Source organism: Ailuropoda melanoleuca, chromosome 5, assembly GCF_002007445.2.
Source record: "Ailuropoda melanoleuca isolate Jingjing chromosome 5, ASM200744v2, whole genome shotgun sequence".
NCBI lineage: Eukaryota > Metazoa > Chordata > Mammalia > Carnivora > Ursidae > Ailuropoda > Ailuropoda melanoleuca.
The window spans coordinates 88,150,383-88,172,533 of NC_048222.1; the positions used below are offsets into that span (position 1 = coordinate 88,150,383).

General features: G+C 35.2%; 1 protein-coding gene across 4 annotated transcripts in view; it reads right to left on the reverse strand.

Annotated features, from left to right (window-relative positions):
- CLCN3 (chloride voltage-gated channel 3) overlaps positions 1–22,151 on the reverse strand; it is a 92,900-nt gene that overhangs the window by 13,264 nt on the left and 57,485 nt on the right. For all 4 annotated transcript variants that reach the window (XM_011223578.3, XM_011223579.3, XM_002918181.4 and 1 more), the window contains 8 exons: positions 16,696–16,795; positions 15,106–15,293; positions 14,015–14,137; positions 12,664–12,870; positions 9,171–9,251; positions 7,724–8,269; positions 4,883–5,069; positions 1,829–2,227 (listed from right to left, as the gene is read on the reverse strand). In XM_011223578.3, the coding sequence (XP_011221880.1) occupies positions 1,829–2,227; positions 4,883–5,069; positions 7,724–8,269; positions 9,171–9,251; positions 12,664–12,870; positions 14,015–14,137; positions 15,106–15,293; positions 16,696–16,795 (1,831 nt within the window). The remainder of the gene's footprint in view (positions 1–1,828; positions 2,228–4,882; positions 5,070–7,723; positions 8,270–9,170; positions 9,252–12,663; positions 12,871–14,014; positions 14,138–15,105; positions 15,294–16,695; positions 16,796–22,151) is intronic.

Genomic DNA, 22,151 nt, shown 5'->3' on the forward strand with positions numbered 1-22,151 from the left:
AAAACCTTGCTTTTGGGGCGCCTGGGTGGCGCAGTTGTTAAGCGTCTGCCTCCGGCTCAGGGCGTGATCCCAGGGTCCTGGGATCGAGCCCCACATCAGGCTCCTCTGCTAGGAGCCTGCTTCTTCCTCTCCCACTCCCCCTGATTGTGTTACCTCTCTTGCTGGCTGTCTCTGTCAAATAAATAAATAAAATCTTAAAAAATATATATTCAAAAAATAAAAATAAAAAACAATAAAAAACTTTGCTTTTTTCCTTTACATTTCTATGTAAATTCTAAAATTCTGACCTTTTTCTTTTCTTTGGCTGGCTACCATTAAAACCTAAAGAAGAGGAATCTAAGCAATGAAATTCTTCCCTGACTGTAGGTGTGGCCATGGTAACAGCTTAGAAGCTGAAACACTTAAACACAAGAGCCAAGTCTGACCACATATGTTGCCCACTCTCGGCAACTATTCTATTACCTACAGCAAAACCTGGAATGATAGGATTGCTAGCCTTTAAAAAGCTTTTCCAAAGCTGGAGCCTTTTCCTTCTCTGTAGACGCTTTTGTTTTGTTTTGATAGCTCTTATAAACTGAGCATTTCCATTCCGATTTGAGAAATACTCCCCTAAGTCTTCCCTCTTCAAACGGCACAAGAATTGAAATATTTTATAATCCTTCTGCAGTGGCCACACAGAGAGAAGTTGCAGAGGATGGGCTCACAGGACCAAATGCTTAACATTTTCAGCTCCTGGTCCTCCACTAAAAACTTGGGAGTATGAAAGCAACAGCTTGATGAAAATATCCTTTATCACCTTTGGGAGTTGGGGGGAGAGAGGGAAAGGAATCAGACTGTATAGAAAATGCCTTACTTGCCTCCACATCAATACTTTATGACTCTAAGATAAGGAGAAAAATAAACTTTGGAGGAACACAATTGTTTCTTCCTCATAAAAAGTTTAATTTATCCCCAAGAAATAATATGACTAATGCCTTTAATCTATACTTACAGGAATATCAGCTCAAAATACAATATGACTTATACACTTTTCAACCTAGCATTTGACCAAAATAAAATCTCAATTATTTTTTTCACTTTAAAGTAGATATTATATGTTAATATTGTAAACCTAAATCCAAAAGCCGAAAAAGGAAAATCTGTGAATCTGATATGAAACAGACCAATGAAGATGAGATTTTCAATAATTTGCATTCAAATAAGCCAATATTAAATATAAGAATGTATTTATTTAGTGGGATGCCCTGGCACTTGCTAAAGCCTTATCTTACATGCTATTATGAACAATATCAACTTCACAAGCCTTATCTTAGTGGAAAAGAAAGAATCTAACTTCGATCTCTGATAACAATGCCAAATCAAAAGATAAAATTGTATTTAGTGGGGAGCCTGGGTGCCTCAGTCGGTTAAGCATCTGCCTTCAGCTCAGGTCATGATCCCAGGGTGCTGGGATCGAGTGCCGCATCGGGCTCCCTGCTCCCTCTCCCTCTGAACCCCCCTTTCGTGCTCTTTCTCGCATGCTGTATCTCAAATAAAAATCTTTAAAAATAAATAAATAAAATAATAAAAAGATTTCTTTTAAAAAAAACTGTATTTAGTGGGGAAACAATTCACAGATGCGTAATTCCTTTCCTAAAGAACAAAAGACTTTCAGGAACATAAATATAATACAGCTCTCGCCCCCACAAACCCAACCAATTAAATATTATTGCTTTCCTTTCCTTGAGAAGTCTATTATATGTCTATATCTATCTAAATATATATAGATTCCAACAGATACAGATATAGATAGATTTATGTGTGTGTCTGTATTTTTTAAAAAGGGTACCTATTGCAATTGTCAGGTCTCTTCTGAGGGCAAATCCCACTAATCTTTGAGATTCTTTTGACATTATGACAGGAAAGCCATTGTAGCTGGTTTCATTAATCATGTTTTCTATATCATCCACTGTCATATTGTCCTGTGTCAGGACGGCTAAGGGAGGATCGTTCCTTCGCGGTCTCATGACATCAGCAGCCAGGGTGGTATGAGTGAATTCTTCTTTTGCATCCAAGAAAGGGTATCCATTTAACCGGATGTGCGCTTCATAAATGCCTTCCCTACCAAAAGCATCACCAACCCATTTACTGGTCATAACTGCAGCCATAAGGGGAACAATGTATTCCAAGCCTCCAGTAAGCTCAAAAACAATAACCACCAGGGAGACAGTCATCCTTGTCACACCACCTGAAAAAAAAAAAAAAAGCACCACTGGTCAAGGAGGACAGGACATGTTAGTGGAATTTTTGTTCTAGGCAGGTGAACATGAATTGTAAACGGAACTTAGTGAAAAGGATTACCATCAAAAACTGCTACTCCTCTCTTAGGACAATTATCACTATTTTAATAAGATGTAGAGAAACACTGATCTTCTTTGTGTAACACAAAAGACTATTAAAATAACATTTCAAAACCTGTTTACTTCACAGTACACAGCTGACCAACTAAAACAAGCTTGCCATTTTGGTTTATTGCTATAGCAAAGATATAATTTCACTCTTATAAAAGCTGATTATTAAGTAAAGAATTTGGTGAAGCACATCAGAACTACTTTTGCATCATGGTTACCAATTTACAAATTAAGCTCATATGTGGGTAGAATATTAACTTAAGACACTTAATTCCTCTTTATCTTTTCAAAATGAGTAAAATATCTTGATGCCTTGTGATTTATGTTAACAGGTTAATATCCCCTCCCTTAGAAAACTCATCTATTCATTTACCCAAATCATCATTCTGAACTACCATCTGTATGCTGATGCCTCGTAATCCACATCTCTCCACTCACTGTTGCATTTGTCCCACGTCTCCAACTCTGCATACCTTATTGCTTATCTTGATTTCCAACTGTAAAAAGACTCTGGATGACTCACTGTCACAAAAAACAGCACACACTTAAAACCAAAGTTCTCTTCTTCCCCCAAAGAGCTACCCATTCCAACTTCCCTGACTCCAGCAACAGCACTACATTCTTCCTGGCAACCTACATAGTCACTCCAGGTCCATCCCCTTACTTTACCCCAACACCTAGACCCTCACCCAGTCCTGATTTGTTTTGCAAAATAACTATCTATGGGTCCCTTTCTCAATACTGTCACTATTACCAAACTAGACCAGGCTCTCAAGACTTTGTTCTTTAATTTTAATACTATTTTATCTTACCTCCTTGACTCCAGGCCCCATTACTTTCAATCCATTTTATAAGCCATGTTCCCAGGTTAATCTTTCCTAAGTACTACTTTTACCATGTTGCTCCTTTGCTCAAAAACCTACCAGGGCTCGCCAGTTCATACTGCATTAAGCTTAAACACTTCCCTTTTGTTTTTTAACCTAAAAATAGAAGGGAGAAAGAACCTACTATATATTACATATCTACACTATGCCAGGCATGTCTCTAGTCAGTTCACCAAGGCTTTTTTTTTTTTTTTTAAACTAAGCGACTTACTTCACCTGGTACTGTGCTAATAGCTTTATATGCATCTGATCTCATATAAGCTCAAAACAATGGTAGGAGATAAGTAGCTATTATTTCTATTTTAAAGATAAGAAAATTAAAAAAAGCAAAGGAACATTTCCAAAGTCATTAAGCTACAAATGCCAAAGCCACAACTCTGCCACAGATCCTACCGATTCCAAATACAAACTGATCCCAATGCTAATCATTGCCTTTTCATCATCTGGCTCCTTCTCACTAATCCACTTCATTTCCCAAAAAGTATCCAAACGCACTCTCGACTTCAATAGTCAGCATCCTCAAAGCTCCATGAATACTAAATTTATCCCTCTCCCAATTCCTTTGCCTTCATAGGATATTCCTCAAAAAAGTCCTCTTCTTTAAATTCTACTAATCTTAAATAAAGCTCATGTTCTACTCTACCTGAACTACGTCAATTCTCTTTTTCTCTAGATTCCAACAATTTTCATAGACTCAGTACTATATATAATCATTATATAGTGCTCACTATTGTTTTCTCAGTTTTGGTCTTGTCTCCCCAACCTGAGTGTAGTTGAGGTTGGGCCCATGTTTTATACTTCTTTTTGTATCACTCACTGCACCTACCACAGTGCTAAAGAGAAAGCAACTACTAAATAATTACTAGTTTGGTGAAAATGATTCTGTCCCTCACTTTCACTTGATATTATACTTTTGAAGATCAATAATTATATAATTTTGATTCCCTTAACAAAAATAAGTCAAAATACAAACTTTGAAATATCATAACCAAAATTCAGCTGACATTTTAAATATAAAAAGAAATAACTATTTTTCATAGCCAAGAGGACAATACATAGACTATTAAGTATTTAATGCAGATTTTTTTTTCGTTAAAACAGTAGTTACCTTTTTTCATTTTGCTATAAATGCACCTTAAATGGAGGAGGGCTGGTAAAGAAATATTCCACTCCAGCTAACTATAAGTCACCGCAGAGCCAAAGCTAGTCTGATGCTTTGCTGGAATGCTAATCTCAGGAACCATACAGTCACCATAGGGAGGCCAAGATCCTCAACAATGAAAAGAACAAAAATCTCCCTGGACAAAATTCAAATTAAGCCTATGTTGTCCTGAGATGTTTTGTCACAAAGCATTACGCTATATTTAAAAGATGCTAACCGCCATTAAATTTTTGCATTAAGAAATGTTTAGAGACAGGAAAAATGAAAACTAGTACTACGTAAACACCATATAACAGTAATACTGTTTCATTTTAGTTAAAACATTCTCTTCCTCTGTCCTGTACCACCCTCACCCACCTCACCAGCTAAGCATAAACATGCTCTCACACTTGCTCTTTTACTCTCTCAGGTTCACAAACATCCATCCACAGACGCAGTTACATTACCTAAGCATGCAGCAGCACCAACCATGGCATAAAGGCCAGGTGTAATGCAATCAGCTCCAACCTCACACCACTCCTTAAAGATAAACCAGTCGTGGTGATAATACGCGAGCTGTTCCACTGCAATCCCCACAATCCTTCCGGCAATAGCTCCAATGGCCATGCTGGGAATGAACAAGCCTGATGGAACCTGTAACAAAAACATAATGCTTAACTGGGCAGAGATCCTCTACTTGGATGCTTGGAACCCACATTCTACAGACTTCTAACACTTTTGATTCTTTTCACATTATATTTACATAGCAAAATCCTAGTACAAATAAAACTACAGCAAAATATTGTTCTACTGGTACCTTAATAATTTCACGAATTCAGTTACAAAGTACCAAGTGACCTCCTCTAGGCCAAAGAGAAAATAACCCAAGGGTTATTTATCCTTTAGCTCAAGGGTTCCTTAATGCCAGTCCCTAACAAAATTTTCATTAGTCTAAGGTGAAATGGGAAAAGAAGAAAAAGGAGAATATGAAGCATTTTAAAATGAAATCAATTCACTGTGAAGAACTTTCCTTTACTGCACCAGTACACCCTTGCTACTACATATTTGTTGTTTATCAAATGATAAAAATATCAGATGCGATTCCTCTTAAGTGGTACCATGGGAAGTGGACAACCTAATCAGGCCCTTCAATATTTTTTAGCGATGCATACAAGGAGAAAAATATTTATTGATCAATTAAATTTAATGAAGAAAATAGGAATAGTAAACACCTTAAGCAAGATCATTTAAAGATTAAAATACTAATAGCTCAAAAATGTTCTGGATATGAAATAAATTTGCTGAACACAAAATAATGGCATGTTGAACACAGTATCAGGATCATTAAAAGGTTATCCAAATAAAAGAGATCAAAATATGTTTTACTCTACTGCCAGTTAGGATTCTTCAGGCAGAGGACAGGGCAAGGTGGGACTTAACAAAGACCTGCCAATTGTCTCCAGTGTCCTGTAGTTCAACTAAAAATGAGAAAATTGGGATTTACAGAAAATCAACTTACGTAAAAACAGGAGCTTCAATAGTTGCGCTAACTTGATTCACTATGAAAAAAAATTTTTAACTTCAAGGTTTTTCTATTATTTAACTCTTATAACCAGTGGACTAAATAGAGAACAACAGAAAAGAAAGAGACCACATTTCAAAAACTATCATTATGATTTTGTTGAAATTAAGGTGTTATTCCACATAATTTACATCTTTGAAAGAATATTATCACTAGTGAACATTAATTTAAAAAACAACAATTAGCTGACATTTGATCCTCTTATACATCACTGACGGTCATATAAGAGAATAACATTCGTTGGCAAACCACTAATTAATTAATGTTATTCTCACTTTTGTAAATTCAAATGAAGCAATGTGCCAGGGCATTAGGCCTAAGCTCCCTTAAATTCTTGATGAAAAAAGACATGGTATTCATAGGCTAGTAATTTAACAGTCTGCAGTGCCCTTTCAAGCTAACACCCGATAGTATTATGATAGGCAGAGTAATGGCTCCCCAAAGTTTCTATATCTTAATTCCCGTGAATTCCTTATGTTATACAGTAAGGAGGAATTAAGGTTGCAAGTAAAATTAAGGTTGTCAATCAGCTGACTTTAAAACAGAAGATTATCCTAGATTAAGTGGGTGGGCTAAAGGTAATCACAAAGGTTATTTTAAATGTGGAACAAGGATTTAGAAGAGTTAGTGTCAGGATGAGATAAAAGACTTAACTACCCATTGCTGGCTTTGAAAATGGGAGAAGGGGGCCATGAGCCAAGGAATATGGGCAGCCTCTAGAAGGAAAAGGGAAGAAATGGACTCTCCCCTAGAACCTCCATAAATCCCTACAAACACCTTGATTTTAGCCCAGTGAGACCCATTTTGGACTTCTGATCTCCAAAACCATAATAAATTTGTGTGATTTTTAAGCCACTAAGTTTGTGGTAGTTTATTATAGCAGCAAAAGGAAACTAATGTAAGTGCTTTTAAAACATGATCATGAATTCTCTGACACTGCTGCAATTAAGAGGTAGGCCTCTATTACTGCCCAAACAAATAGAAAGCAACATGAGGCATGGTACATGACTTCCTTGGCCGGGTTAAAAACGATCCTCTTGGGACACTGAGATACCATGTAAGAAAAGTAAATGCCCTGAAGGCACCGTGCTAGAAAAATCAGAGAGAGAGACAGAGACAGAGAGATGTTCCAAGAGCCCAGATGTTCGAGACCCAGTTGCCTGAACTTTCCCAGCCTAGGTGGTAGATGACCGGCCTTAGCCATGTCTGATGACTCGTATGACAGACCACAAACAAAACATGCCCAGTTGAGTCCTCCCCAAATTATTGACTCAATATCAAGAGCAACATAAATAGTTATCTTAAATTGCTAGGTTTTGGGGTCATGTGTTACACAGTAACAGATAACCATGTTCAACAATATATCCGAAGGAATTCTTTTTTTTTTTTTTTTTTAAAGATTTTATTTATTTATTTGACGGAGATAGAGACAGCCAACGAGAGAGGGAACACAAGCAGGGGGAGTGGGAGAGGAAGAAGCAGGCTCATAGCAGAGGAGCCTGATGTGGGACTCGATCCCATAACGCCGGGATCACGCCCTGAGCCGAAGGCAGACGCTTAACCGCTGTGCCACCCAGGCGCCCCTCGAAGGAATTCTTTTATTCGCTATTTTTTCAGCCTACGTTTATGAAATAACCACCTTTAGATAAACATTTCACTGCTCATTTTATATACAAGTTTTAAACATGCCAAAATTACTTAAATAGCACCTCACATTAGCACTTACCTTGATACCAAAAGTGAATACTGTCATGATAATTTTAAATATGAGTGCTAAGCACAACTGCCATATAGCTGAATATACCCCAAGGCCTGCTGGACGATCAGGAATATCATCCACAATTTTACTGGCATTCATGTCATTCTTGTAGTCACAAAGAGAAGAGGATTCCAGAGGACCACAGTCTGTAAAAAGCTCCTTGATCAGCTCACTGGTGTTGAGCCTGGTATATGGATTAGGGAAGGCTATCACCGCAGTAATGGCAGCAACAACAATGACTTCAAGAACAGGATACTTTCCGAATCTGGTGGATTTGCGTCGACGACACCAGGCGATATTTGCCCTAATGAAAAAGGCTCCCCAAAGCCCTCCAAATACCCCGAGGAGAATAAAAGGGAACAGTTCAAAAAGGTACCATGGTGTGTGATACTCCACATAAAAAAGGACCAGACGGCTGTTACCAAATGGATTGATGGATCTCAAAACAAATGCAGCCACTAAAGCAGCAAAAAATGATCTCCATAAAGTTTTAAGAGGAAAATAATAGCTAACCTAAAAAAAAAAGAAAAAGAAAAATTAATGCTATAATTTTATAAGAAGTTTCTGATATGTTATAACTTGAGTATCATAGTCTAATTTTTGCTGCAGCTAGAGTTTACATATAATACATTTTACTGTGGTAAGTAAAAAAAATCAATGTTTTATTAACTTTGGCTATCACATCATTACAAATTCCCAATATTAACTGATCAAAAATGTCTAATAATTATTTCAGATACTTAGCATTGTTTTATTTTCAAAATGAGTTTCACCTCCAATTCAATCATGTAGTGATTGATCACCAACTCTTATGAGCTCATAAAGAAGTATTTAATTTGCCTCTATTATAGAAAAAAAAGAGGAAAAGAACACAAACTGGAAAAACAAATTTTAAACCATTCCTTCTCACATTTTTGTGAAACATGTAAAAAGTCTTAAGCACCAATGAGAAAACAAAAGCAAAATATGCCAATGACGCAACTAAAATCATTTTCTTAAACATCAATAACTACCCCAGAAATAAGCATACAAGACAAACTCACAATTTAGGAACTGATTAAAACTTTTAAATAAAAACATGGGCGATAATTTAGCAAACAGTGGTTAAATAATTTCTACTAAGCCAAATCCATTTCTGCTTACTTTTAAATAAGTCAACAAAGTTAAATTTTAAATAATCACTAATATTTATACATGATTAATATTTTTAAGGCTTTTCTCAAGGTACAGAACATATGTAACATATTACTCCATAGGTAAGAATAAATGAAAAATAACTTTATGAAGTTAAATCTGAAAACTTAAATACACAGTCTGTATCTATTATACTAGCTATAAAACTGAAAAGCGTGCCAAAATAATATTTGTAATGTTAATTATGCATAATGTTATAGTTGCTGTTTTCTTTACCCACCTCTTCCAGGCTAAAAAGAACTCCTCCAATTGGTGCACCAAAAGCTACAGAAACCCCTGCAGCCGAGGCAGCTGATAGCACCTAAAAAGAGGATTTGGCTTATTTCATATATTCTTATAAATTCAAATACACCAAATAAAAATTCTTCACGTTGCTTGAATTTTTGGAATGCCTCTTCTGAAGTAAACTCACACGTCTTCTCCCCAAGCAGAGGCAAATATTTCCTCTAGAAACATATTCTCTTCTGCTTTAACTGAAAGCTATTCACATATTCAATACTCAGTTAAAAAACATTGTGTGAGATACCCTACTGTAAATAGGATGCAAAGAAGAAAAGACAAATACAGAAAATTCTCAAGATGTTCGGGAAGACCAGTGACAGCACAGTAACTGGGGTTTAGGGGAAGAGTAGTTTATTTTTAAATAGGATATAATTTCTTCAGATTTTAGAGCTAACTGCTTCATCATTAATAATGTTTTCTAAGTAAGCTCTATGCCCAACGTGGGGCTTGAACTCATGACTGAGATCAAGAGTTGCATGCTCTACCGACTGAGCAGCTATGTGCCCCTAATAATTACTGTTTTCTAAATTGTTTTAAGGGAACTTAAAACCTATTGAGTTGCCTTATTTTCACTACTATAAATCCTCTGAAAATACCATTACTGCCAACATGGAAAGCCTCATTCTAAAGCACAATGGCTACCCCTTATGACATGATCTTTCCAAACTGGAACCCTACAATAAAGTTAAAGAAGACAAAAATATCCATAAAAGCTCTTACAGATCCGCTTGCCAACTCCCTAGTCTGTCACTTGGACATTGTCCACTTCCCACTAGTGTGAAGCCAACTACGCATATAAATTCATTGGACATTTGTATTATAATTACTTTTCTACGAGCCTTTATTCCTTTCACTATTTCATTCCAGTAAATATGAGGGTACCAAAGCATTTTCCCAAATGGTCAAGTTTTACATTTATGAAAAAGAAACTGGAAATAATAAAAATTAAATTATATATAATTAAGACCATGATCTCCATTATCAGGCTGCTGTTTGACAAATTAAAAATAAACAAATACTTGTTTTAATTAAATTGTACTCAGCTAGGCACACCTGGGTGGTGCAGCTGGTTAAGCATCTGATTCTTGGTTTCAGCTCAGGTCTGATCTCAGGGTTGTGAGATGGAGCCCCAAGCTGGGTTCCACTCTCAGCAAGAAGCCTGCTTGGGCTTCTCTCTCCCTCTCCCTCTGCCTTGACCCCTGTTCTCGTACTCTCTCTCTTTCTCAAATAAATAAAAATTTTTTTAAAAAAATAAGTAAATCGTACCTGGCTTTAAGAATGCAGACTCTGCTTATTTGGGGAAGGACAGCAATTTTAACGATTTTGTTTTTTCCCACTAATAGGACTGTAGAGAACACATTTAACTGAATTCTCTGATTGTACATTTAATATAATAGAATTTTACAATCAAGCTAATACCCAGTACCCATAAATCACACACATTTTAATGTTTTATAAGTACGAAGGCATCATTTAATTAAAAATGTCAAGGAAGTATACAAAGGAAGAAAACCAAGATATGAGGCCTTTATGTTTTCATTTAACAAGTAAACTCTAGACATTTATATACTAAGGTGAACAAAGTTAAAGTCGTAAACATTATTAATCATCACAGTGTATACCTTAAAATTTAAGTATAATTTATTAGAAAATGCCATAGGGGCGCCTGGGTGGCACAGCAGTTAAGCGTCTGCCTTCGGCTCAGGGCGTGATCCCGGCGTTACGGGATCAAGCCCCACATCAGGGCTCCACCGTTATGAGCCTGCTTCTTCCTCTCCCACTCCCCGTGCTTGTTCCCTCTCTCACTGGCTGTCTCTATCTCTGTCGAATAAATAAATAAAATCTTTAAAAAAAAAAAAAAAGAAAAGAAAATGCCACAGAAATTAAATTCATTTTGCACTTAAAATGAATAAATACAAATAAAAATCTTATCCCCAAAATGTCAAGGTACAATAGCAAGTAAAGGAATTGCACTGGAGAGACAAATGCTATAGCTCATTTTTGGCCAAATTTGCTATGCTACAACATAGTTTTAGGTTACATTTTGTTTTGTTTTTAATATACACACATATTCACAGTCACAGAAGAAGTAGTAGTAGTAGCAGTAGTAATAGTAATAGTAGTAGTAAGGAGTACAGACTCTGGAGTCAAGAGAAAAATAAATTTGAATCCATACTCTGATACTGTGCTACATAATCTTAGACAAGTTAGCAGCTTTATGACCTAATTTCCTATCTATAAATGGGGATAATAGTGCCAAGTTAATACGGTTATTGTATATTTGAATTTTAAAATGAAAGGACTTGTCACAGTACCAGATACATAATAAGTAATCAATAATGTCAGCTATTTGTGTTAGAGCATAATACCAGAATCACAATTATCATTCAGAGATGGAACCATGATGGTCTGAAGTGTTCCTCTTTTAGACTCCTGCCAATGCACGAATAGTGTTTTGGTACTAACACTAAAATGAACGAGAAGTCATTTCAATTGAAGAATCAAACAGTTTGATAAAATATTCTACTTTTTTGTTGTATTATTAAAAACAACAGGATGAAAGATTCTGTGCTGGGTCAGAGACCTCTGAGTTCTCAATATTTAATGATACAAAAATATGGTATCTTAAAAACCCAAAGTGCTCTGTACCACCTTGGCTTACAGATTAGATTGAAAACAAGGGATTGGGCTCCCAAAGTGTAGAGCTAATACAAAAGGTCTCAGGAGCCCATTTTTCTTCTAGAAAATATCCACAGCAATGTACAAACATTAGGGAACTCTATAATTTATAAAGTTTAAAGCCCTCCTAGATCTCGGGCTGGCCTAAAAAAAAAGTAAAGGAAATAAATGCTCCTAAAAGCTGAATAAAGAGGAATTCCTATATTCCCTTTACTGTGAATCTCTTGAGTTAAACCTCAGAAGGTCCTAAAGGCTCTCAGAACATCTTCATGGTACCAAAAAGCTCTCTGCAGATGACACACCTGTCTCAGGGGCATTAGACACTTCCTCCAGAGGAAAACACAGCTGTTAAGACTTCCCAACCCTGGAAAAATACTGATGGTGAGAAATCAGAGGAAAAATATTGTTACATTTGGGAAAAACTTCAGAGGAAGAAAGGTGAAGGGGCAAAGCAAAAACAAATGGAAAGAGCTTTGTGAAATTCAACTGAAACCAACGGACATCAGGTAGTCTATCAAAACTTCTCTAAAATACCGGAGTAACTGAGCAGCACTGGGGATGGACTCTAGAAAGACATCAGAAATACTCAAAAAGGGGGAAGAAGCAAAAGATTCTCACATTTGAATCTGAATACAGAATTTATCCTAAAAGTAAAGAGTTAAAACATGATCTTTTTACACTAGAAAATCCTCACCAATATAAGTCTATGTAATAGATATTTATCTATCAAATAAACCACAAAAGACACTTACCTCCCTTTTTTTAGCTTCATTTGTGCTATACTTTGGAAAGAGGTAGGAAAAAATATTTCCACAGCAACAGGCAACATGTACCAGAGGACCTTCTTTTCCTAAACTCAAACCTGATGCCACAGCCAGTACTAATGTGATGGTTTTAATCATTAAAGTCCATTTTCCCAAGTAACCTCTGATAATGAATCCACTTAAAATAGTTTTAATCTACAAAGAAAAGATTAAGACAGCTTAATTTCCTTTAAGAAACAGGAAATTTTAACTAACTTAAGTCACTCTCTTGTTTTACTCACAAAACCACCTTGCAAATTTTTCTGGTGAACCATGGAACAATTCACAATTTTTCAAAAGCTTTAACTATCATCCTACATATAATAAATCTACATCATATTCTAATTTTCTTCTCAAGCAAGGATCGAAGTCAACCCTATCTCATGAACAAAACTAGAATATAAGGCCATGTTAAAGGGAATACAGACCTTAATACAAGGGTTGTAATTACATACTAAGGAAAAGGTAAATTTGAATATTTCTGTTGTAGAAATATAGTTGGATACATTTAGATATTCTGTGTCAGGAATTAGGATATTTGGTCTTCTCAGAGTGCTGTCATTATGTATATTATTTTCCTATATATTAAGAAGGATAAGTGACAACAGCTAAATGCTGCATGATATTGCCCCTTATTAAAGACATTCTTAATTAACAAAACTTTAAAAATCACTAAAATTAAGTGTCAAAAGGAAATGCATTAGAAAAAGTGATAACTTACTTAAGACAGAAAAATTAAAAATTAAAAGAAACGCATTCCCATGACACCATTCAATTCTAAGTATATTCTTTAAATTACACCATTCAATCCTGAGTATATTCTTTAAATTACTGTTGATAAAAAATAAATCCCCAAAGTTTATACTATTGCCTCATTATGGTCAAATGTTTAAAGTATAAAATGGTTATAAATATTATCTGCCAAATTAAAGAATTATTAATTTATTTAATTAAAAGATAGTCATAAAAAGAGAGTGTGAATATATTCAAATCAGGTTCACAGCAAAAAACATCAACTAATCCAACAAAGAACTTTAGGTCACATAATACTTTTCCAGCTTTATAACTAAATCTTCTCTAAATTAGAGGTGGAAAAAAAAAATCAACCTCCACAGTTAATGATGATATGACTATGAGGAAGAATTTCTTGTGATGTCTACAATCAACTTACATTTTTTAAATTTTCTTTTTCATATTACAAACAATTTCCCCAGAAATTGTTTTTCCCCATACAGGCAAAAAGATCAACATCATAACAATTACCAAATATTTAATGATACTAAAATATTGCATGGCTTACCTCTGGAATTCCAGAGCCACAGGCATATGGAGCAAATACTTTTACTAGGGAAACAGCAAGAAAGGCAAAACTCAAGGCCCAAAAGATGTACATTATGTAATTCATGATGTAAGAACCAGGACCCTAAAAGGCAAATGGTTTAATAGCATGAATTTAATATATAGTGTACCCTGAACGCAAGTGCTTGCCACATAAGAAACTTGTATGAAACTCATAAAAGTTTCCTGGTTTACTTCCACAATAGTTAAAGCTTTATAGGAACAAAATATTTTAGAATCAAAAAACATATTCATATATACAAGGAGGCTTAATCTGTTTAACGTTTTCCTGGCTTTTTCTTGATACCTAAAGTCTTGTTGCCAAAAATCTGCTGCACTTTAACCTCTGCCTATCCACAAACCTACATTTTGGAAATAGTTGAAGACAAAAGTGCATTTGCACTTAGATCTCATTCTGCTGCAATTCTTCTGAAGATCAAGTGAAAAACAGCATCCTGACCAGTTATCAGCAAACATATTCTTTCTAGCTCAAAAATTCAGCTATAACAAAATTTTAAAAACATATCCCTATATGACCATGTAACTATATATATAACATTCTAACTTTTACAATGTTCTTCATTACAGAATGTCAAGAACAGTAATCATTTAAATACTATAATGCCACAAAGAAAAATTTATGGATTTCTTCAAGATATCTCCAGTTAGGAGGCTTATTTTACTAAACTTTTTGATAATTTATACTTCCCAACAATCATGATATGTTAAGCAGTTTTAATAACTTGACTTCATATTAACTTTCTGTGATTACACAGATCCTACTGCACTTCTTTTCTACAATAAGAAATATATTTATTGTCATAATTGAATAGACTTGAATGTGACTATGTAGTTAATAAAAAGCTTCTTGAAACTTTACATTTTACTTGCTGCAATGTATTCTCCTATTTTCCAATCTATCCTATTACATTTCTTTTTTTCTTTTAATGCAGTTGCAATCATCTGTATGTGATTAATTTTATGATTAAATGAACTGGAGACTCATTTACCCATATCAATTACTAATTCATCTTCAAACCCAGCAAGACTTACTTCCGCTTGACCTATGATTAATTCTGCCCATGTTTTCCACTGTGGACATTTATCCCTCTCTTCAAATGTTGTTTCATTAGATCCCCAACAACACTGTTCATGGTTGTACCACAGTGCACTAAGGCAAATGCCCTCCTTTAGGTCAGTCATCCAATCAGCAGCAATGTCTATTAATCCAGCCAATGCCCCTGTAAAAACATGTTGAAGGTAGGTTTAAAAAAACAAAACAAAACAAAAAAAAGGTAAATCCATTTTTGGAGTATTAAGAACTATCAAGTTAAGAGAGTCAAAGAAAGCTGGGGACTCCCTATACATAAAGGGTCATATAGGGAATATTACATAAATTTAATATTTTTAAGTCTTAGGTATAAATAAGTTTATATTAGTTCTAAAAAAATACAGATAGCCCCTTTTTAATATAAAATGGTTGTTCTTTGTTTGAAATTAAAACTAGTTACATTATTTAAGTTAATTGTGATCTGTAATAAAGGTGTTTAAAAGATACTAAAATATCTTTAAAAGACAGCTATCTAGCAGGAGGTTCACAAATCAGGTTATTAAAGCCAGAGGTTTTTTTACTATTATGCTTCAATCCGAAATTTAATAAATTTACAATCTCATTATCATTAAAATTTAAAGTCCATTAGAAATAATTAGTGAAACTCATAACATTAATGACTTACTGTGTCAGATTTTCAGTTTTTTCCTTAAACAACAGAAAATTAAATGTGCCAAGATCATTTTAATGACAGAATACAAAAAACATACAAATTTATGGTCAAAATCTAGGATCTTCTCATCATATAAAAAGATCAATGGGTCACACACACAGGGGTCACAAAATTCTTGTGCATGTTAATTAGAGGTATCAGTACTTCCCTCTATTCTCCACATAAATTTTAATTTTCCTCATGTTCTTCTAGACATAATCTTCCATGGTGGAAACGGAAAGTCATTAAAACAGTCCTTAATGTTTGTTTTCAGATCTCCAACTCCTATTTCTTAAAATCTCACACGTAGGCACTTTGTGGATACTCAACTGCATGATAGTTAAAATTCAGACTCTCGAGCTAAACTGCCTAAATGTAAATCTTTGCTTGGCCACTTACTAGCTACATGACCTTAGTCAAGTTACTAAACCTCTCTCTGTGCTTCAGGCACCACATCTGTAAAACCGTGGTAACAACAGCACTTACACCATAGGACTGCCATGCACTTTACATACATGCAAAGATTTTAAGGCAGTGCATGACACATAGGAAGCACTCAATAAATATTAGCTACTTATTATGATGTTAAAATTAAAAGATACTTTATTATCTGGACCAAACCACGTATTTTATAGAAATACAGAAACTGAACCCAAAAGGCTCAACCAAACTGCATAGACACTTAAAGTGACAGAGCCAAGACTAGACTCTGAAGCTTCCTGCCTCCTCTTATATTTAGCAAGATTTCTTGAAAGAAACAAAGTAAATACTTTTAAAAATCCAACAGGACCTGGAAAAAAAAAAAACACTGTGGGAAAGAGGGGAGAACGATTTATTTTTCTGTTAACCAAAAAGAGATTACATTAAAATTTTTCTTTACCTGATGCCAATCCTGTTAGTGTTACTACTAGCCATCCTGACCATGCATCATATAAACTTTTTGTCATTTCCCAGGCTGATTCTTTCTTTTTGCTGTTGATCTGAAATTAGAAATGTTTATGCTTCATTTTTCAAACTATGAAGAGAAGCCACAATTCTAGAATCTAACAGTTTTTTTCAGTTACTATACATATAACGGTAATCCATAAACTAAATCATGGAAAAGGTGAGTTTGGGGCAGAATCACTATGTCAGACAGTTGTTATACCTGTAAACCAGATGAAAAACATTTACCCAGAGATCTGCATTTTTAACAAAAACCTCAGGATTTGAGAGCAAGGGGTCCACAAACTACACAGAGTCTGGCCTACGCTGTTTTAAACTGAATTAAATTTAGCTGATACATAACTTTTATATTGACAGAAATAAGACATTATGGCTTGAAATGTCTGTCATTTTCTGACCATTTTCTGGTCCCAGCAATTAAGTGGATTATAATACTCTTTACAAGGTAAGGCCAGTTAATAACAGTACCACAGAATAGTACAGAACAGTCATGTGAATAAAGGGCCTGCCAAAATTTGTAGGCCCGTAAATATGCAGGTATGGTGAGCTCTATTCCTATTTGTAGGGTCCAGAGGCTCTCTTCTACCACTGTGTAAGGCAGATGTGTCCTCTACTGAATACAGCGGAGGAAGTGAGATTAGCAGGATAGGAATAGATTTTTTGATTGCTAGATCTCATTTGACTAAGACACAATAAGGCAACTCTTTGTCTCTTAGGAAGCATGTACTTTTAAACCTATCCCTAACTAGCCCAAACCTCTTCCATTCAATTAAGATTGTTGCTTTAAAAAGCCATATTCTTGGGGTGCCTGGATGGCTCAGTCGGTTAAGCATCTGCTTTCTGCTCTGGTCATGATCCCAGGGTCCTGGGATGGAGCCCCGCATTGGGTTCCCTGCTCTGCAGGATGCCTGTTTCTCCCTCTCCCTTTGCCTGCCGCTCCCCCTGCTTGTGCTCTCTCTCTCTAATAAATAAATAAAATCTTGAAAAAATAAAAAAATTTAAAAATAAATAAAAATAAAAAGCCATATTCTCAGTCTAGGACTTCCGTGCTCAAACTGTCCCACAGTGTGGCTACAGCTGGAATTCAAATATCTGGTCTATTTTAAGCCATAAGGCCTCACTAAAAAGACTCAGTTAAGTTCTGGGTTGAATAAGGCAATTTTATACCTTCTATACTACAAGCAACCAATCACAGATACAAAGTATTCTTTAGACTCTGAAGGTAAGTTCATTTCTTTCAAAAATAATCATTAAATCCCATGTTGCTTTTTCTCAGTAACTGTAATGTTTCATATAATAAGAGGTAAAAATTTGGAAATCATCTAAGTGTTCATCAATACTGTACTGGTTAAGTAAACTGCAATATATGTAATAAATTCTGCACTTGCTAAAAAAGAAAGAGATAGATGCAGTGTTATGGAGGGGAGAGAAGGTGGACAGAAGTGTGTACAGTATGCTACCATTTATCTAAGAAAAAGCATATAAGTATACATGCTTGTATTTTTTAAAAATAAAGGGATAGGGGCGCCTGGGTGGCACAGCGGTTAAGCGTCTGCCTTCGGCTCAGGGCGTGATCCTGGCGTTCTGGGATCGAGCCCCACATCAGGCTCTTCCGCTATGAGCCTGCTTCTTCCTCTCCCACTCCCCCTGCTTGTGTTCCCTCTCTCGCTGGCTATCTCTATCTCTGTTGAACAAATAAATAAAATCTTAAAAAAAATAAAATAAAATAAAGGGATAAACTATACAGTTTTAAAAGTAAATCATTATTTTAAGAGGAGGGAGGCAACAGGTTAGAAGGGACAGGGACTTTTTTTTTTTTTTAAGATTTTATTTAATTGACAGAGACAGAGACAGCCAGCGAGAGAGGGAACACAGGCAGGCGGAGTGGGAGAGGAAGAAGCAGACTCCCAGCAGGAGCCTGATGTGGGGCTCGATCCCAGAATGCCAGGATCACACCCTGAGCCGAAGGCAGATACTTAACGACTGCGCCACCCAGGCGCCCCAAGACAGGACTTTAGAACAATTTGTATGTGTGACCCTAATGGGATAAACGCTAAGAACAAAAACTATTGTTAAAAAAAAAAAAGAGAGAGAGAGAAAGAAACACTAAAACTTTCCAGTAAGCACATCAATGGTGATAGTGTTGGTAATATTTTGAAACTGTTGTGTGTGTATGGTGAAGTAAATCATATGACTATAAATATGATGATGAGATTTTTAGCATGACTAAAAGTACAGATTTAAGAACTAGAGGTTAAATAAAAGCCCTTTAGTACTGAATTTAAATGAGAAAGTTCCCATAAACTTATGAGGCTAGAAAATAATGGCCAACCCAGATGCAAGAAGTACCTCTAGTGCCCACATCGCCTATAAACCATCTTCCTTCCAAGGAATCAGGGCTCCTTGGAGAAGTGGCTGACTCCAGGTATGGTCCAGGAAATGTATGAGATGAGCTAGGATCATCTTGTTTTCTAGAATACACCAAATTCTACTAAGGATGTGTCAAAGGACACAGGCACCAACCTAAGTTCCCGCTAGTCAAAAATGGAATACCATAGGCATCAATAAGGATAATAATGGGGATGATTAAAATACATCGAATACGTTTAAATCTCTGAGTGCATGAAGATACAGAAAAAGAAGCCAAACAAGCAAACCAAACTCTCACTGGTCAACTTTGAGGATACTAGGGAACCATTTAATTTCAAACTTTCCCTTTTCTGTACGATCTGAACTTCAGGGAACCCAAATAATCTAAGGCTCTCTTCACAGAAATTTTCATGCTAATAAATAAAAAAGGAATGACAATTAGATTACCGACATTTTGCAAAATACTGAAATAGTAACATCTGAAATGATATAATGTTGATTTACTTCAAAATTGGAGGTAGGAGGGGTACAAGTGTAATAAAAAGTTTAGGGGAAAAAAGAGGTAGGTATATACACTGACATATAAAGTTTTCTTTCAATGTAATGTTTTAAAAAACCATAAAGGGGTGCCTGGGTGACTCAGTCAGTTAAGCGTCTGCTTTGGCTCATGATCTCAGGGTCCTGGGATGGAATCCCCCATTGGACTCCCTGCTCAGAGGAAGACTGCTTCTCCCTCTCCCTCTGCCTGCCCCTCCCCCCTGCTTGTGCGCGCGTGCGCGCTCTCTGTCAAATAGATAAATTAAATCTTTAAAATAAATAAATAAAAACAGTAAGAATATCTATGTGTAGAATTTCCCAGGTTTAAAAAAATTTTATGTTTATATAAGCATAGATCAAAGTACAGAAAATGGTATTTGACCTATCTAGAAAGAAATGATTAAGAAGATTAGCTAGGACACTGACTACTTCATATTATTTTAAATGTTGTATTATTTTAAATGTTTTCAAGATCTATGGACGACCTTCAAAATCAGAGGGAAAGAAGTATATTGTGGTTTCTTTTAGTTTTAATTCACTTAAAATTTTATGAACATGATGTCTTACGGATACTTTCATACTCACTTTGAAACACATTTAAAATGCAATCTGAGTATGTTAATGAGTTGTAAATGTATACACTTCTAACTACAAGAGATCATACAAGATGCAGGAGTTAACAGTGTGCCTGCAATAGGCATATGGGAATTGAACACTGGTTCTAATAATGAGGCCACACATACCCTGAGGGTCCCCGAGACCTTCTCAAAGGGGTCTTCAAAGTCAAAACTATTTTCATCATAATATTAAAACAAGATGTGCCTTTTTCACTGTGTGGACATTTTCAATGATAATGCAAAACAAATGCAAAACGGCTGCTCCCCAGAACAAATCAAGGCAGTAGCATTCAAACATACTGGTAGTCATTCTACTCTTCACTGCCATGTATCTCAGTTAAAAAAAAAAAAAAGTAAATGCCAGTTTCACTTAAGAATGTCTTTGATGAAGTGGTAAAAATTATTATGCCTCAATCATTGAGTCTTACTTAGTTATACATAAAGCCTTCTAATGAATACTGAAGTATGAGGTTACACCTTGAGGATAAGCATTTAGGTGATTTACATTTATGTGATTTACAAAATAAAGTTGACACCAACACATGGTACACCATTTTTACATGAAAGAAAGACACCAAACTACGGTTTTTCAGACTTGGGAATCTGACACGAATCTTCCCAAAAACAAACCAAGGAAGTCTGTCATTTCAAGTGAAATAAATGTGCATTTGTTTCTAATGACAGAATTTGAGCTTTCAAGTAAAAACAAGAATTTTGGAAAACTTGTATCTATCACTATAAGGATGACAAATTCTCAATACCAAAAGACTTTTCTAAAGACATCAGGGTTGATATTAACAAATGTGATTTTTTAATATTGTATAATGAAGTGTCAACACTTGAAAAACTGCATAAATCAGTGAATATTTTCCAAATGATCATTGCATGATGTTACAAAATTATTCATTAGAGTTGAAGGTGAACTAACAGATTTTACTGTAACAAAAGACAAAGTTCACCGATACAGTTTCAGATTACCCACTGACAACTAATCTTTAAGAAATTACCACCTGTCAGTTTGGTACAGTATCAAAGAATATCCACAATGATATAAAAGGTTATTAAAATATTCCTAGCTTTTCCAACTACCCATCTATATGAGGTTGGATTTTCTTCATACATTTCAACCCAAATAACATATCACAACAGATATTAGAATCCAGCAGTCTTTTATTAAGCCAACAATAATGAGATTTATAAAAATGTAACATATATCATTGTAATCATGATAGATTCCTTATAAGGATCCTTATAAGGATGACACTTTTCATTATATAATATTAAGAAATCACACTTGTTAATATCAACCTCAATCTCTTTAGAAAAGTCTTTACTGGGAATCTGTCACTAAATATTTTTTATTTTGGGAAACAGTTATTTTTCATAAAACTATGTTTTTTATCTTCATAAAACTATGTTTTGATGTTAATGTGTAATGGGGTTTTGTTACTTTTAAATAAATCAGCATTTTTTAAATTCCTTAAATTTTTTAAATTTTTGTTTCTAATATGGTAAATATCAATTTAATATAACCACATAAACTAAGTTCCCTAGGCATCTTCAATAACTGTTTAGAGTTTAATAGTGTTCTCAATGAATGGATAAAGAAGATGTGGTATATATGTATATTGGAGTATTACTCAGCCATCAAAAAATGAAATCTTGCCATTTTCAACAATGTGCACGGAACTAGAGGGTATTATGCTAAGCGAAATAAGTCAATCAGAGAAAGACAGTTATCATATGATTTCACTCACGTGGAATTTAAGAAATAAAACAGAGGGAGCACAGAGGAAGGGAGGGAAAAATAAAACAAGATGTAATCAGAGAGGGAGACAAACCGTAAGAGACTCTTAACCACAGGAAA